Raw genomic sequence first — 19,096 nt, 5'->3', positions numbered from 1 at the left:
GGAACAAGAGGACCAAATGGCGAAGGGTAGGGAAGTGGAGGATGAGGAAGGAATACAGAGAGGGAGAGCTAAAATTAAGGGTTAGAAAGATATGTTTTTAAATTTCATCTTCCTTTAGCATTCACAGGTCATTGATTGGTGTAATATTTTATCCATTACTTCTTGAAAGCTGTTGAGGGGATAGTGGGAACAGCAATAAAGTTAAGAAAGATGTTTCCTTAGCTATTAGGGAAGTTAAGATTTAAAATGTGTAAGTCACAGAAATAGGCTTAAGCATACACCCAGAGCTAAAATTATTCTGACAAATTTACAGTGAAGAAATTTGAGGTGGCACAGGTGTGAGGATATTAGCATGATTTTTTTAATAATCATAATTTAAATATTATGAGGTTACTAGACAACTGGAGTGCTCTTGTCAGTTTCATATACATAAACAGAGTATTCATTTAGTTCTAGGATCAAGTATTTTATATGTAGAGAAAGTTATCTCCAGGCTTACATGTTTTTTAAAATATACTTGAAGTAAAAATTATTGATTGTGTTCCCAATCAGAAACCAATGGCTGAGGAGGTCTTAGGTCTTGGGGGAGGCAAGGTTACTACAGATGTTTAGCTAAATTGATGTGGTACCAAATTGTCTTATAAATATTTTTGTTTACATCCATAAACAGGTGCTACTGTTGGCCTTAATCAGAAAAGATTCTTTGTGCAATGAACTGTGGCGAATGCAGAGCCACAGATGTTCAATGTGCTGACAACAGGGGACAGTTGAGTTCTCATATGTGTTATCTCCCCTAAGACTCAGGGTGTCACAAATAAGTGTCACCAAGAATGCAAGAGTGAGAAGACAGGGGGAATGTATGTGAACTGCTCTCTTCTGGGTATGACATGGCTGTTGGAATTGTGCTGCCACACTTGCTGCAGTTGTCCACCACCCCCCCCCCCCGAGCGTGCAGAAGACTGAGACTTTCACGGATTTGAGGAAGGGCTGATGGCTTCCGGGGAGAAGCAAGCATTGTCTTCATTTGTGTGTCCACGGGTATTCCCACCAGGTTTCAGTGGATATTTCAAAACCCATAGTTACACAGGGAAAGTTCTTAAACTCAGTGGGTTAAAAGATAAAATAAAAAGACCACGATAAAGGGACTTGTAGGGATAAGTATGCCTTGACAGGCATGGGAGGGAGACACCAGATGGTGGGGAGTGAAAGCAATCAGAATTCATTGTGTGTATGCATGATATTGTCAAAGAAAAACTTTAGTGAAAGCTAAGAAAAGGGGAAAAGAGAAACTAAAATACAACTATGGAAGCAAAGACAAGTATTAAAAGAAACAAAATTTAGAAAGTTAATGAATGTGTGAAGTGTGACTTCTTAATTCATCGAATGACACTCCCATATGTTAGCTGCTCTGGCCCAAAGAAAGCCATTTAAAAAAAAATTCAGACATAAAGTCAATAAGTCTTCTTGAGTTTATATTATTGTTAGTTTTAAATGTAAAATTAATATAATCTAGAATCATTTAGGAAGGGACTCAAGTTGGCCTGAGGGTATTATGTAAGGGATTTTGTAAATGGAGATGGGAAGACCCACAATGAAAGTGGTTAGCAGTACTTCTTGGGCTGAACTGTGTAAGAGTAAGCAAAGTAAGCTGAGCAGTCAGCATGCATGCATTCTTACATCTCTAGGCTCTTGCCTGACGATGTTATATTACTGGATGCTTCAAGTTTCTACCTTGTCTTCCCTGTAGTGATGGACTCTAGCCTGGAGTTGTAGCTGAATGAGCTTAACTTGCTTTTTGCCAAGGTATTTCTTCACAGCAACAGAAGCAGAAACAGAAGAATTCAATTCCTCTGTATTTTGTGTTTTCATTATTTATAAATGAAAATCACTTTAGCCCAAGATATCATCATTTTCATCCTAAGAGTTGAAATGATTTGTGTTAATGACTTTTGTATAACAGTGATAGAATACTCGAGACAGTCAGTTAGGAGAGGTAGGATTCGTTTTGGCTTATAATGTCAGAGGTTTTAATCTAGGTTGCTCAGCCTCATTGCTGTGAGCTTTTGTTAAAGCAGAATATCCAGTAGCCCAGAGACACAATATGTTCTTCAATTAATGTCTCAGTGACACCCTTGTACTGGTGAAGTTTCCCATCAAAATAGCTTCTTCAGTTACAAACTCATGAATCGATTAATGCATTGATAAGCTACTGCCCTCATGAAAAAAATTCCCTGTAAATCATATCAGCTTTCAACTAAACTTTTGATATATTTTATTGTGAACACTTTATCCATCGATAATATTGTCATGACATCAATTCCCAGTATACATTTTCTCTCTACTAGAATCAATTCTTTGTGATTGGTGAGCATTTCCCTCACATTTGTTAAGACTTGATTTATGGCCCAAATTGTGATCTGATTTAGAGAAAATTGCATGGACTGCTAAGAATACTGTGTATATTATAGGTGTTGCACAAAATATTTTATAGAAGCCTCCTAAGTTTTTTTGATCTGTGGTAGAGTTCAACTTTGAAGTTTGTTATTGGTTTTTTGAAGTTGTTTTTTCTTTCCTCTTGATTATATTGATGTTAATAGGATACTGAAGTAACCCATCATTACTATTGCTAGTTCTGTCTGTCCTTCTCTCTATATAATTTTCTTTTATGAAATTAGGTGAAGCCACATTCATTCTCTCTGTCTCTATACAGTTTTTGTGCATTCTTGATGGTTTGCTCATTTGGGTAATATCTAACTGGTTTATCTCTTCGGACTCATTTTAGACTGTAACCAACTTCATCAGATGTTGGCTGCTATGCTTGTGTATTGGCAGCTGCCATGTGATTGGTGTATGCACCTTCATCCTCTCACTTTGTGTGCTTTGCTAGTGAGATGTGTTGTTTAAAGATAACAATCCATTGGATCTTGTTTTTTTCAATTTTATCAGATATTCTATTAGTAAGAGGATTAAGATCATTTATATGGAACAGAATTACTAGTTGGTGTTGCACGAATTTTAAAAGGTCTTTTAATAAAAAAGCCAGAGCCAGATATTGGGGTTAATGCTGAAAGATCAGAGAGACAAAGGAACAAGCCACTGCCACGTCTCACCTTGCCAACTCCATGAATCCTCTGACTGAATGTCTCTGAGTCTTCAGCCGAAAGCTCTCCAGCTGAAAAAACCTTAGTTCCTCTCTCCTCATACCTTTTATACCTTTCTCTGCCCACCAAATCACTTTCTTCTTAGTGCTGGGATTAAAGGCCTGTGCACTTCCCAAACAAAGGCACGTGATTCCCAAGTACTGGGATTAAAGGTGGGTGCCACCACTGCCTGGCTGTTTTTCTCCTAGACTGAGTTAATCTCATGTAGTCCAGAGTGGCTTTGAACTCACAGAGATTCAGACATATCTCTGCCTCCCAAGTGCTAGGATTAAAGGTGTGTGCCACCACTGCCTGGCATCTATGTTCAATCTAGTGGCTTGTTCTATTCTCTGATCTTCAGGGAAATTTCATTAGGGTACACAATATATCACGACAGGGGGGGTGTTGATTTCTGTAATTTTGTAGATTGTTTCCTGTTTAATCATTGTTTATTCCTTTCTTTGTCTCCTTTGTGTATTACGGGTTTGCTGGCTTACTGAGTCTGAAATGATTTGTCTCTTGCCTAGTTCTGCACTGTCATCTTCAAGAAATTTATCCTTTACTGTGCTCTGTTGATTGAGACTTTCTTCTTTGTGTATATGGTTACTTCAGCTATTTTTTTTTTATAGTGATAGCTTTGTGGCGGTATGATGTTTTATTTGTGCTTGTTGTGAACTGTCTTTAATTTGCTATTTACTTTATAAAATAATTTTGCTTGGTTTAAAATATATCAGTGTTGACTTTCTTGCCTTTAGAATTTTGCTGAGAGGTCTGACCCCATTCTAACAGATTTGCCTTGATAAGTGGACATTTTTCACTTGAAACTTTTAATATTGTCCTTTACTTGTAGTTCTGTCATTTGAATATTATCTGTGTGGAGAGGTTGTTTTTGGGTCATGTCTATTTTAACACGTCCAATTCTTTCTCCAGTTTTCAGAATTTTTTTCTGCACTTTTATTAGTAGATTTTCTATATCTTTAGTTGTTATCACCTGGCCTCTTTTTTGTTGTCGGTTTTTTTTTTTTTTTTTTAAGTCAGAGCTTCACTGTGTAGCTTTGGAGCCTATACTGGAACTCGCTCTGTAGCCCAGGCTGGTCTTGAATTCACAGAGATCCGCCTGCCTCTGCCTCCCTAGTGCTGGGATTAAAGGTGTGTGCCACCACTGCTTGGCATCATTTGGCTTCTTGATCATGTTCAGAGTTCTTGGATGTTGCCCTCGCACTTACTCATTTACCTGCTATTGCTTTCAATTATTCTTGTATAAACATAGTTTTCATGACATGGGAATGAAGTAACACACAGCTTTTTTTTTTTTAAACCAGAATCTGTAACACTGAGCACTTTTATTAGTAAAATGGAGTTTTACTCTTTACGGCTTTCTACAGAGGTTCTCCTGTTCCTGTTTTATCATGAATGAAGAAGCTCAGAGCTCTTTTCACCTAATGCAGATTTGCATTCTCTTATTATTTCTCATTAAGACGCTTTGGAGAACTGCTAATCCAAAGTTCTCTAAGAGTTCTGAATTGGTAGTATTTTCTCACTTTGATCAAGATTTTGCTTATACTGGCATCACAAATATACAGTGCACCTATTTGGGATGGAAACTGTTGTGTCAATAGCCCTAAACTGAGTCGGAAAGCACATTAAGTTTCTGAAAGTCCAGAACTTCAGAAAAGCTACTGGCTAAACAGTAATACATAAAACCTCATTCACAGATGATAACAGCAACAAAGGACCATAATGTCCTGTGAGTACTAAAGACACATTTACAAATATTGGAAAATCTGTCTTTTCTCTCTCTACAAGGTTTCTCAAACCAAGTGAGAGTAACATCAATTAACAGAGAAAAAGGATACTCCCCTAGTGCCTTGCACTCAGCTGCTATAGCATTCCTCACAGGTTTGGGCAGTTTTTGTTTAGAGTTGTTATATAGTAGATAAAATAAAACAAGAACTATGTTAATTTTGTTGAGGAATGTGATAAGATACTGTTATTTCATGAAATAATTGAAGATAATTTTGATTTTATCATTAAATGAAAATTTTTTTAAGTTTTCATTTTATTGCTGTGAAAAAAGTCATGCAAAGTCACACTATTCTTTAAAGATAAACACTGGGTTATTTAACATAACATGGTAGGAAAGCCAAATATAATTTTTGATTGCCAGTGTTGTCCTTTGTCTTTGGTAGAATCATTATTTTTTAAATCTTTTTTAATCTATTTACTTTACATCCCGGCCACAGTCTTCCCCCCTCCTCCCTTCCCAGTCCTTCTCCTTCATGCTCTTCTCCCAACCCCTCAATCTTCTCCTATTCTATCAGGAAAGGGCAGGTCTTCTATGAGTATCAATAAAACATGGCATATCAAGTTGCAGTAAGACTAGGCACCTCCTTATGTATTAAGACTGGCTAAGACACCCCAATATAAGAAGATATATGCAGAATGCCTAGGTCTGTCCCATGCAAGCTCCCTGCTTGTCAGTTCAGTCTCTGTGAGCCCCTTTGAGCTCAGGTTAGTTGACTGTGTGAGCCTTCCTACGGTGTCGTTGACCCTTCTGGCTCCTACAATCCTTTTTCCTTCTCCTCTGCAGGATTTCTGAACTCTGCCTAATAATTGGCTGTGGGTATTTGCATCTGCCTCCATCAGCTGCTGGATGACTCCTCTTTGATGATAATTGGGCCAGGAACCAATCTGGTCATAGGAGATGGCCAATTTAGGCTACTCATCTACTATTGCTAGGAATCTTAATTGGGGTCCTCTTCATAGACTCCTGGGAGATTCTCCTGCTCCAGGATTTCACCCACCCCCAAATGCCCTACTCTAGCAGTACCCCGCAGCACTCTCTCCCTCCATTCCCCCACAACCTGATCACTCATGTTCCCATCCCTACCTGCTCTCAGTTGACTCACAAAATCTCTTCTATTTCTCCATCCCAGGGAGATCTGGGTGTTCCCCTCATGAATTACACTTGTTACTTAGTCTCTCTAGGTCTGTGGATTGTAGCCTAGTTACCCTTTATTGTACAGCTAATATCTACTTATAAGTGAGTACATACCATGTTTATCTTTCTCATGTTTACCTCACTCAGGATAATCTTTTTCCTGTTCCATCCATTAGCCTTCAAATTTCCTTGTGTCCTTGTTTTTAACAGCTGAGTAATACTCCATTTTGTAAATCTACATTTTCTTTATCCAGTCCTCTCTAGAGGGACATCTAGGTTGGTTCTAGGTTCTGACTATTGCAAATGCCCTTGTGGTATGATTGAGCATCCTTGGGTATATGCCCAAGAGCAGTATAGCTGGGTCTTGTGGTAGGTTGATTCCTAGTTTTCTGAGGGACCACCACACTGACTTCCAAAGTCACTGTACAAGTTCGCACTCTCACCAGCAATGGAGGAGTGGTTCCCTCACTCCACATCCTTTCCAGCATGAATTGTCACTCATGTTTTTTTTACCTTAGCCATTCTGATAGGTGTAAAATGAAATCTCAGGGTTGTTTTGATTTGCATTTCCCTGATGGTTGAGGATATTGAACAACTGCATAAGTGTTTTTTGGCCATATGAAATTCTTCTGTTGAGAATTCTGTTTGTATCTGCACCCCATTCTTTAACTGGATTATTTGGTTTGTTGATATCTAGTTTCTTGAGTTCTTTTTATTTTGGAAATCAACCCTCTGTCAGATGTCAGGTTGGTGAAGATCTTTTCCCATTATGTAGGCTGATGTTTTTGTCCTGTTGATCATGTCCTTTGCCTTACTGAAACTTTTCAATTTCATGAATTTCCATTTATTAATTGTTGATCTTAGCACCCGTGTTATTGGTGATCAGTTCAGGAAGTTGTCTCCTGTGCCAATGTGTTTGAGATATTTTCCACTTTCTCTTCTAAGAGGTTCAGTGTATCTGGATTTATGTTGAGGTCTTTGATCCATTTGGACTTGAGTTTTGTGCACGGTGATAAATATGGATCAATTAGCATTCTTCTACATGCTGACATCCAGTTATACCAGTACCATTTGTTGAAGATGCTTTCTTTTTTCCATTGTATAATTTTGGCTTCTTTGTTGAATATCAGGTATTCATAGGTGTGTGGGTTTACATCTGGGTCTTCAATTCAATTCCATTGATCCATGTGTCTATTTTTATTCCTATACCATGTGGTTTTTATTGTTATAGCTCTGAGGAGAGCTTAAAATCAGGGATTGTGATACCTCCTGAAGTTGTTTTGTTGTATGAATTGTTTTAGTCATCCTGGATTTTTTGTTTTGTTTTGTTTTTCCATATGAAGTTGAGTATTGTTCTTTGAGGTCTGTAAAGAATTGTGTTAGGATTTTATTGGGATTGCATTGAATCTGTAGATTGCTTTGGTAAGATGGCCATTTTTACTATATTCATCTTACCTATCCTCAGGCATGGGAGATTTTTCCATCTTCTGATATCTTCTTCAATTTCTTTCTTAAAAGATTTGAAGTTCTTGTCATATGAGTCTTTCACTTGCTTGGTTAGAGTTACACCAAGATATTTTATATTATTTGAGACTTTTGTAAAGTGTATTTATTCTCAGATTTCTTTCTTGGCCCATTTGTCATTTGTACATAGGAGGGCTACTGGGTTTTTTTGAGTTAATATTGTATCCAGCCACTTAACTAAAGATGTTTATCAACTGTAGGAGTTCCCTGGTAGAGGTTTTGGGGTTGCTTATGTATAGTATCATATTATCTGTGAATAATGATACTTTGACTTCTTGCTTTTAAATTTGTATCCCCTTGACTCCTTTTGTTGTCTTATTGCTCTAGCTAGAAGTTCAAGTATTACATTGAAAAGATATGGAGAGAGTGGACAGTCTTGCCTTGTTCCTAATTTTAGTGGAATTTGCTTTGAATTTCTCTGCAAACATTTAATTTGATGTTGGCTGTTGGCTTGCTGTGTATTGCTTTTATTATGTTTATGTATGTCCCTTGTATGCCTTAGCTCTCCATGACTTTTATCATGAAGGGATGTTGGATTTTGTCAAAGGCCTTTTCAGCATCTAACAAAATGATCATGTGTTTTTTTTTCTTTCAGTTTTTTTTTATATGATGGATTACACTGAGTGATTTCTGTAGGTTGAACCATCACTGAATCGCTAGGATGAAGCCTACTTGGTCATGGTGGATGATCTTTTGATGTGTTCTTGGATTTGGTTTCCTAGTATTTTATTTAGAATTTTTACATCAATGTTCATGGGGGAGATTGGTCTGTAATTATATTTCTTTGTTGGGTCTTAATGTGGTTTGCATATCAGGGTGACTGTGGCCTCATAGAAAGAAAGAATTTAGCAATATTCTTTCTTTTTCTATTTTGTGGAATAATTTGAAGCATACTGGTAGTAGCTCATCTTTGAAATTCTGGTAGAATTCTGCACTAAAACTGCCTGGCCCTGTGCTCTTTTTGGTTGGGAGACTTTTAATGACTGCTTCTATTTCCTAGGGTGTTATCAGTCTATTTAAATTGTTTGTCTGATCTTTTTTTATAATTAAAAAATTCTTTCCTCCTACATATCAACCCCTGTTCCCCCTCCCTCCTCTTCTCCTGCTCGCTCCTCCTACCTACCCCCATCTCACCCCCATCACCTCCTCATAGAGGGTAAGGACTCCCTTGGGTAGTTAACACAGGCTGGCATACCAAGTTGAGGCCTGATCTAGCCCCTCCCCGCTTCATCAAAGCTAAGCAAGGCATTGCAACCATAGAGAATTGGGCTCTAAAAAAGCCAGCTTGTGTACCCTGGATAAGACCTGGTCCTATTGCCAGGGGACCCACAAAAACATCAAGCCACACAATTTTTACCCACATTAAGAGGGCTGAGTTCAGTCCCATGCAAGCTCATCAGCTATCAGTCCAGAGTCCATGTGCTCCCACTAACTTGGGTCAGCTAATTGCTGTGTTTTTTCCCAACATGGTTCTGACCCACCTTGTTCTTAAATTACTTCCTCCCTCTCTTCAACTGAACTCCAGGATCTTAGCAAAGTGCTTGGCTCTGGGTCTCTGCATCTGCTTCCATCAATCACTGGATGTAGGTTCTATGATGACAATTAGGGTAGACACAAATCTGAGTGCAAGCACTCTCTCCACCATTGCTATGATTCTAAGCTGGGGACAATCTTGTGAGTTCCTGGGGTTTTCTCTAGCTGCAGATTTCTCCCCATCCCCTTAATGGTACACTGTGTCAAGATATCTCTTTCATTGCTCTCCTTCTCTGTCTCTCCCCCAACTTGACCATCTCAAGCCCTCTAATTCCCACTTCCCACACCCTTCCCTTTATATCCCCCTCTCAGTTTACCCAGAAGATCTTAACCCTTTCCTTTTCCTAGGGTGATCCACGTGTGTTCCTCTTAGTGTCCTCATCTTTACCTAGCTTCACTGAGGTTGTGGATTGTAGACTGGTTAGCCTTTGCTTTGCATCTAATATTCACTTATGAGTGAGTACATACTGTGTTTGTTTTTCTGGGTCTGGGTTACCTCACTCAGGATGATTTTTTTTTCTAGTTCCATCTATTTGCCTACAAATTTCAAGATGACAATGCTCTTTATCACTGCATAAAACTCCATTGTATAAATATACCACATTTTCTTTATCTATTTTTCTGTTGAAGGGTATCTAGGTTGTTTCCAAGTTCTGGCTATTACGAATAATGCTGTTATGAACATAGCTGAGCAAATGTCCTTGTGGTGTGGTCAAGAATCTTTTGGGTATATGCCCAGGAATGGTATTGCTGGGTCTTGAGGTAGGTTGAGTCCAAATTTTCTGAGAAACTACTGTACTGATTTCCAGAGTAGCTGTACAAGATTGCATTCCCACCAGCAGTGGAGGAGTGTTCCCCTTTCTCCACATCCTCTCCAACATAAGCTGTCACCTGTGTTTTTTTATCTTAATCATTCTGACAGGCATAAGATAATATCTCAGAGTTGTTTTGATTTGCATTTTCCTGACGGCTAAGAATGTTGAACATTCCCTTAAATGTCTTTTGACCATTTGATATTCTTCTGTTGAGACTTCTCTGTTTAGCTCCATAGCACATTTTTTGATTGGAATATTTGATGTTTTGCTTTCTAGTTTCTTGAGTTTTTATATATTTTGGAGATCAACCATCTACCAGATATGGGGTTGGTGAAGATTTTTTCCCATTCTGTAGGCTGCCTTTTTGTCCCATGGACTATGTCCTTTGCCTAAAAGAAGCTTCCCAGTTTCAGGAGGTCCCATTTATTAATTGTTGCTTTCAGTGTCTGTGCTACTGGTATTGTATTTAGGAAGTGGTCTCCTGTGCCAGTGCATTCAAGACTACTTCCTACTTTCTCTTCTATCAAGTTCAGTGTAACTGGATTTATGTTGAGGTCTTTGATCCACTTGTACTTAAGTTTTGTGCATGGAGATAGATATGGATCTATTTGCAATCTTCTACATGTTGACATCCAGTTATGCCAGCACTAACTGTTAAAGATGCTTTATTTTTTTTATAGTGCAGTTTTGGCTTATTTGTCAAAATTCAGTTGTTCATAAGTGTGTGGATTAATATCAGGGTCTTCCATTTGATTCTATCAGTCCACATGTCAATTTTTATGCCAGTACCAAGCTGTTTTTATTACTATAGCTCTTTAATAGAGCTTGAAGTCAGAGATGGTGATGCCTTTAGAGGTGGTTTTATTGTACAGGATTGTTTTAGCTATCCTGTGTTTTTTGTTTTTCCATATGAAGTTGAGTATTGTTTTTTCCAGGTCTGTGAAGAATTTTGTTAGGATTTTGATGGGGATTGCATTAAATATGTAGGTTGCTTTTGGTAAGATTATCATCTTACCAAAAATATATTAATCCTACATATTCATGAGCATGGGAGATCCTTCCATGTAGTGATATTTTATTTGTGATGAAATGTGATATTTTATTTTTATGTTAATAAATAAAGTTGCCTGGAGATCAGAGGTCAAATAGCCATTAAGCAGAAGTCCAGCAGTGGTAGCACACACCCTTAATCCAATCACATGACAGGCAGAGTCTCTGTGTGGTCAAGTACACAGCCAAGGGTGGTGACATTAGCCTTTAGTCCCAGTACCAATCATAGAGACCTGGAGGTCTGTATAGACAGGCAGTGACGAGGAAGTCATGTGGCTGGGCTTAGAGCCAATGAGAAGGCAGAACAGAAAGGCAATAAAAACACAAATCAGTCAGGAAAAAACTCTCTCTGGGGAAGCTACTGATGGTGGTAAGCTAAAGCTAGTCATGGCTATTGCTCTGATTTCTTTGGCTATTTCCTCTGTATTTGACTCTGTGTTTCTTATTTACTAAGACTGTTTAGAATTTTGTCTACACTTCCATTTTCTGATGTGTTCTTCATTTCTTACTTCAGAGACTTAAAGTTCTGGTCATATGGACCATTCATTTGCTTAGTTAGAGTTACCCCAGGTATTATATTATTTGTGGCTATTGTAAAGGGTAATGTTTCTCCGAAATCTTTCTCAGCCTATTTATCATTTGTATATAGGAGGGCTATTGATTTTTTTAAGTTAATCTTGTATCCTGCCACATTACTGAATGTGTTTATCAGCTGTATGATTTTCCTGCTAGAATTTTTGGGGTCACTTATGTATACTATCATATCATCTACAAATAGTAAAAGTTTGACTTCTTGCTTTCTAATTTGTATCCCCTTGACCTCCCTCTGTTGTCTTATTGTTCTCACTAGAACTTCCCATACTATATTGAATAAATGTGGGAAGAGTGGACAGACTTGTCATGTACCTGATTTTAGTGGAATTGCTTTGAGTTACTCTCCTTTTAATTTGATGTTGGCTGTTGGCTTGCTATAAATTGCCTTTATTATGTTTAGGCATGTTCATTGTATTTCTTATCCCTCCAAGACCTTTGTCATGAAGGGGTGTTGGATTTTGTCAAAGACATTTTCAGCATATAATGAGATAATTATGTGTTTTTTTTTACACTCAGATTGTTTATGTGGTGTATTACACTGACAGATTTTCATATGTTGACCCATCCTTGCATCTCTTGGATGAAGTCTAGATGGTCATGGTGGATAATTTTTTTGATGTGTTCTTGGATTTGATTTGCTAGTATTTCATTGAGAATTTTTATATCAATTTTCATGAGGGATATTGGTTTGTGATTCTCTTTCTCTGTTGCATGTTTGTGTGGTTTTGGGTATCAGGGTAACTGTAGCCTCAAAAAAAGTTAATAATATTCCTTCTGTTTGTGTTGTGTGGAAAAATTTGAAGAGTATTGGCATTAGCTCTTCTTTGACTTTCTGGGAGAATTCTGGGCTGAAACCATCTGGTCCTGGGATTTTTTGGTTGGGAGACTTTTAATGTCTGTTTCTATTTCCTTAGAGGTTATAGGTCTATTTAAATTGTTTATCTGGTCTTGATTTAATTTGGTGTGTGGTACCTATCCAGAAAATTGTCCATTTTTTTACATTTTCCAATTTTGTGGAATACAGGTTTTTGTAGTATGACCTGATGATTCTTTGGATTTCCTTGTTGTCTGCTGATATGTCTCACTTTTAATTTCTGATTTTGTTAAATTGGATGTTCTCTCTCTGCCTTTTTTCATTTTTATTTATTTTTTAATTATCAGAATGATACAGTATAAATTCTTATCCTAATAGTGAAATGTTTCATTGAGGCTTGCCCAGTAATTGAGTAAAACCAAAACTTATTATAAGCCACAGTCATCCTAGGGTTTTCCCTGCTATATAGCCTCCCTGGTTCTGTGGGTTGCAGTCTGATTGTTCTTTGCTTTATGTCTCATATCCACTTATGAGTGAGTACATACCATGTTTGTCCTTCTGGGTTTGGGTTACCTCACTCAGGATGATATTTTCTAGTTCCATCCATTTGCCTGAAAATTTCATGCTGTCATTGTTTTTCTCTGCTGAGTAGTACTCCATTGTGTATACGTACCACATTTTCTTTTTTTTTTTTTGGAAGATAAGTTTGTAATTATATTTATGTACAGAAAACTTAGCAGTGTACATTTAACCCAATTTAGTGGCGAGTTCTTTGGCCTTTGCCTTTTCCAGCTTGGCAATCCGAGCCACAGATTTAGGACCCAGGACGTTGCCTCCCCAGTGGCGGCGGATCTCATCATATCTGTCGTTGTAATTGGTCCTAATAGCTTCCACCAGCTTAGCCAGAGCACCCTTGTCTTCCGAGTTAACCTGTGTGAAGGCAACAGTGGTGCATGTCTTCCTGTGGACCAGCCGCCCCAGCCTGGCCTTTCCCTTGATGATGCAGTAGGGGACCCCCATCTTTCGACACAGGGCAGGCAGGAAGACCACCAGCTCAATGGGGTCTACATCGTGGGCAATCACCACCAGCTGAGCCTTCTTGTTCTCCACCAAGGTGGTGACTGTATTGACCCCCGCTGGGAGGACAGGTGGTCTCTTAGTTGGGACGTCCCCTTTGCCAGCGGCTTTCTTCTCAGCAAGGGCCAGCAGCCTTTGCTTCTTCTCCTGCTTTGTCTCTGGCCTGTACTTGTGAGCAAGCTTGAGCAGCTGGGTAGCCGTTTGCCGGTCCAGGGCCTGTGTGAACTGGTTAATGGCAGGAGGGACTTTGAGCCGCTTGTAGAGGATGGCTCTTTGCCGCTGCAGCCGAATGTAGCGGGGCCATTTGACGAAGCGTGTGAGGTCTCTTTTGGGCTGGATGTCCTGCCCAATGCCGAAGTTCTTAGGCCTTTTCTCAAACAAAGGATTCACCACCTTTTTGGCCTCCTGTTTCTTCACGACGGCGGGGGCCGGGGCCACCTTCTTCCCCTTGGCCTTCTTTCCCTTGGGCATCTTGCTCGGCTGGACGAGAGAGAAACGTACCACATTTTCTTAATCCATTCTTCAGCTGATGGGCATCTAGGTTATTTCCAGGTTCTGGCTATTCTGCCTTTTGGTTAGTTTGAATAAGGGCTTGTCTATCTTGCTGATTTTGTCAAAGAACCAACTCTTTGTTCATTGATTCTTTGTATTGTTGTCTTTGTTTCTATTTATTGATAACAGCTCTCCATTTGATTACTTCCTGGCATCCATTCCTCCTGAGTGAGTTTGTTTCTTTTTGTTCTAGAGCTTTTAGGTGTGCTGTTAAGTTGCTAGTATGAGATTTCTCCAAATTTTTATTTATTTATTTATTTTATAATTTAATTTAATTTTACATATCAGCCACGGATTCCCTTGTTCTCCCCCCTCCTGCCCCAGCCCCCTCTTCCCCCCACCTCACCACCCATTCCCATCTCCTCCAGGGCAAAGATTCCCCTGAGGATTAAGTTCAACCTGGTAGATTCAGTCCAGGCAGGTCCAGTCCCCTCCTCCCAGGCTGTGCCAAGTGTCCCTGTATTAGCCTCAGGTTCCAAACAACCAGCTCATGCACTAAGGACAGGTCCCGGTCCCACTGCCTGGATGACTCCCAAACAGATCAAGCTAATCAACTGTCTCACTTATCCAGAGGGCCTGATCCCGTTGGGGCCTCCTCAGCTATTGGTTCATAGTTCATGTGTTTCCATTTGTTTGGCTATTTGTCCCTGTGCTTTATCCAACCTTGGTCTCAACAATTCTTGCTCATACAAACCCTCCTCTGTCTCGCCAATTGGACTCCAGGATCTCCACCTGGGGCCTGGCCATGGATCTCTGCATCCGGTTCCCTCAGTGATTGGATGGGGTTTCTAGCACGACAATTAGGGTGTTTGGCCATCCTATCACCAGAGTAGGTCAGTTTGGACTTTCTCTTGACCATTGCCAGTAGTCTATTTTGGGGGTATCTTTGTGGATTTCTGTGGACCTCTCTAGCACTTTGATTCTTCCTATTCTCATGTGGTCTTCATTTACCATGGTCTCCTATTCCTTGTTCTCCCTTTCTGTTCTTGATCCAGCTGGGATCTCTCACTCCCCTAAACTCTCTTTCCCTTGACCCTTGCCCTTCATTACCCCCACTCACATCCAGGTTGTTCATGTAGATCTCATCCATTTCTCTGTCCTTGGGCGATCCCTGTGTCTTTCTTGGGTTCCTGTTTTCTAGGTAGCCTCCCTGGAGTTGTGAGTAGCAGTCTAGTCATCTTTGTTTTACATTTAGTATCCTGCTATGAGTGAGTACATACCATGTTTGTCTTTCTGAGTCTGGGTTACTTCACTCAGGATGATTTTTTTTCTCGATCCTTCCATTTGCCTGCAAACCTCATAATGTCATTGTTTTTCTCTGCTGAGTAGTAGTATTCCATTGTGTATATGTACCACATTTTATTTATCCATTCTTCAGTTGAAGGGCATCTAGGTTGTTTCCAGGTTCTGGCTATTACAAACAATGCTGATATGAACATAGCTGAGCAAGTGCCCTTGTGGTATGATTGAGCATTCCTTGGGTATATGTCCAAGAGTGGTATAGCTGGATCTTGGGGGAGATTGATTCCCGATTTTCTAAGAAAGCACCATATTGATTTCCAAATTGGTTGTACAAGCTTACATTCCCACCAGCAGTGGAGGAGAACTCCCCTAGCTCCACATCCTCTCCAGCATAAGATGTCTTCAGTGTTTTTGATCTTAGCCATTCTGATAGGTGTAAGGTGGTATCTCAGAGTCATTTAGGGATGTTGAGCAATTCCTTAAATGTCTTTCAGCCATTTGAGTTTCCTCCGTTGAGAATTCTCTGTTTAGATCTATAGTCCATTTCTTAATTGTACTGTTGGGCATTTTGATGCCTAATTTCTTGAGTTCTTTATATATTCTGGATATCAGTCCTCTGTCAGATGTGGGGTTGGTGAAGACCTTTTCCCATTCTGTAGGCTGTCGCTTTGCCTTGTTGACCATATCCCTTGCTCTACAAAAGCTTCTCAGTTTCAAGAGGTTCCATTGATTGATTGTTTCTATCAGTGTCTGTGCTACTGGTGTTATTTTTAGGAAGTGATCTGCACTAAAATCAGGAACAAGGCAAGGCTGTCCGCTCTCCCCATACTTATTCAATATAGTACTTGAAGTTCTAGCCAGAGCAAAAAGACAACGTAAGGAGATTAAGGGGATATAAATTGGAAAGGAAGAAGTCAAGCTTTCCCTATTTGCAGATGACATGATAGTATACTTGACTGACCCCAAAGATTCCACCAAGGAACTGATACAGCTTATAAACACCTTCAGCAACATAGCAGGATATAAGATCAACTCAAAAAAATCAGTAGCCCTCCTATATACAATTGACAAACAGGATGAGAAGGAAATCAGAGATACATCACCTTTTACAATAGCCACAAATGATATAAAATACCTTGGGTTAACACTAACCAAGCAAGTGAAGGACCTATATGACAAGAACTTTAAGTCCCTGAAAAAATAAATTGAAGAAGATGTCAGAAAATGGTAAGATCTCCAACTTCTTAATGTGGGCATTTAGTGCTATGGATTTTTCTCTTAACACTGCTTTCATAGTGTCCCATAAGTTTGTGTATGTTTTACATTCATTTTCATTGAATTCTAGGAAAATTTTAATTTCCTTCTTGACTCATTGGTGATTCAGTTGAGCATTGTTCAGTTTCCAAGAGATTGTAGGCTTTTTGTAACTTTTTTTGTTGTTGAAATCTAACTTTAAGCTATGGTTGTCTGATAAAGTACAGGAGGTCATTCCATTTTTTTTGTATCTGTTGAGATTTGCTTTGTAACTGAGTATATGGTCAATTTTAGAGAAAGTTCCATGGTGTGCTGAGAAGAAGGTATAGTCCTTTGTTTTAGGGTAGAATGTTCTATAGATACCTATTAAGTCCATTTGAGTCATAATATCAGTTCATTCTCTTATTTCTCTGTTAAGTTTCTGTCTGGCAAACCTGTCTATTGTTGAGAGTGGGGTGTTGAAGTCTCCCACTACTAGTGTGTGAGGTTTGATGTGCAATTTGAGCTTTAGTAATGTGTCTTTTACAAATGTGGGTGCCGTTGTTTTTGGGGGAAAATGTTCAGAATTGAGACTTAATCTTGATGGATTTTTCCTGTGATAAATATGTAATGGTCTTTCCAATCTTTTCTGATTGATTTTAGCTTGAAGTGTATTTTGTTAGATATTATGATAGCTACACCAGCTTGCTTCTTGAGTCCATTTGATTGGAAAGTCTTTTCCCAGCCTTTTATTCTTAGGTAGTATCTGTCTTTGAAGTTGAGGTGTGTTTCTTGTATGCAGCAGAAGGATGGATCCTGGTTTCATATCCATGCTGTTAGTCTCTGTCTTTTATAGGGGAATTGAATCCATTGATATTAAGGGATATTGATGACCTGTGATTGTTAATTTCTGTAATTTGTGGTGATAGTGTTGTATGTTTCCCTTCTTTGGTATTTTTTGTGTGGCATTATTTATTGTCTGTGTTTTCATGGCTATATCTAACTAACTTAGGTTGAATTTTTTCTTCTAGTGCTTTCTGTGGGTCTGGATTTGTAAATAGGTATTGTTTAAATCTGGTTTTGTCATAGAATATTTTGCTTACTCCCTCTATGGTGATTGAGAGTTTTGCTGAGTATATTAGTCTTGGCTGGCATTCATGGTCTCTTATTGTCTGCATAACATCTGTCCAGGACTTTCTAACTTTCAGAGTCTCCATTGAGAAGTCAGGTGTTATTCTGATGGGTCTGCCTTTATATGTTACTTGGCATTTTTCCTTTGCAGCTCTTAATGTTTTTTCTTTATTCTGTATGTTTAGTGGTTTGATTATTATGTGGTGAGGGGACTTTTTTGGGGGGTCCAATCTATTTGGTGTTCTGTAAGTTTTTTGTATCTTCATAGGCATTTCCTTCTTTATATTGGGAAAGTTTTCTTCTATGATTTTGTTGAATATATTTTCTGTGCCTCTGAGCTGGAATTCTTCTCCTTCTTCCAATCCTATTACTCTTAGTTTTGTTCTTTTCTTGGTGTCCCAGATTTCCTGGACATATTGTGTTATGACTTTGCTGGATTTAACATTTTCTTTGACTGATGAATCTACTTCCTTTGTCGTATCTTCAATGCCTGAGATTCTTTATTCCATCTCTTATATTCTGTTGGTTATGCTTGCATCTACAGTTCCTGTTCATTTACTCAGATTTTCCATTTCCAGCATTCCCTCAGTTTGTATCTTCTTTATTGCCTCTATTTCAGTTTTCAAGTCTTGAACTTTTTCCTTTTCCTGTTTGATTGCTTTTTCCTGGCTTTCTTTAAGGTATTTATTGATTTCTTCCAAGTTTTGTTTGTCTTTTTCAGAATTTCTTTAAGGGAATTTTTTATTTCCTTTTTAAAGGCCTCTTGTAGATGTAACCAACCTTCTTATTAAATAAGAAACATAGAACCAATGCAAAGAAGAAAGCCAAGAGGTCAGAACTAAGAGCTAAAACCTTACCCTTCCTCCTACGGTGGTCCTACCATTGAGACTTCAGCAACTGTCACACCTACATGGCGGGGCCAAGGGAGGCGCCTGGGGACCCGAGATCTGGATCGGTGGGCGCTCTCTCTGTTGCGGGACCCTGGATAGTGGAGGTGGACCGAGCAGAGCTCCAGAGAACACCGCTGGACTGTGATACACCTTCCCCAGACTCCGCGACCTACCTATCCCTTAATTTGTAAGTTACGCCATTAAATAAATCTCCTTTTAACTACGTGGAGTGGCCTTAATAATTTCACCAATAATGCCTAAAATGAAATGAAATCTAATTGTACTTCAAAATACTATTGGATTTCAGGAGCAATCCCATACCCCAATGGGGAAGTTTTAGGGTGAAGAGCATCATTTCCATACTGATTTGTGTTAGTTCTGGGTTAGTCACATTGAATCATTGTAAATAAAATGACTGGGCAGGGATTAAAAAAAAAAGTAATGTTTCTTTTACAAATGCAGGGGTCTTGTATTTGGGGCATAGATGTTCAGAATTGAGATTTCATCTTGATGGATTTTTCCTGTTATGAATATGAAATGTCCTTCATCTCTTTTAATTG

At 38.9% G+C, this 19,096-nt stretch overlaps 1 protein-coding gene and 1 long non-coding RNA gene across 2 annotated transcripts in view; one reads left to right on the top strand and one right to left on the bottom strand.

The window, feature by feature from the left end:
- LOC128110714 (uncharacterized) overlaps positions 1-19,096 on the top strand; it is a 147,112-nt gene that overhangs the window by 112,197 nt on the left and 15,819 nt on the right. The gene's annotated exons all lie outside the window — the stretch shown is intronic.
- On the bottom strand, positions 13,154-13,991 carry LOC128110713 (60S ribosomal protein L7a-like). The gene has a single exon (XM_052738462.1). The coding sequence runs from the start codon at positions 13,957-13,959 to the stop codon at positions 13,159-13,161; it is 801 nt and encodes a 266-aa protein (XP_052594422.1). The 5' UTR covers positions 13,960-13,991; the 3' UTR covers positions 13,154-13,158.

The sequence above is a fragment of the Peromyscus californicus genome, unplaced genomic scaffold (assembly GCF_007827085.1).
Source record: "Peromyscus californicus insignis strain IS unplaced genomic scaffold, ASM782708v3 Scaffold_15__1_contigs__length_86483966, whole genome shotgun sequence".
NCBI lineage: Eukaryota > Metazoa > Chordata > Mammalia > Rodentia > Cricetidae > Peromyscus > Peromyscus californicus.
Note: the sequence above shows the minus strand (reverse complement) of the source record. Positions and strands in the feature narration are given on the sequence as shown.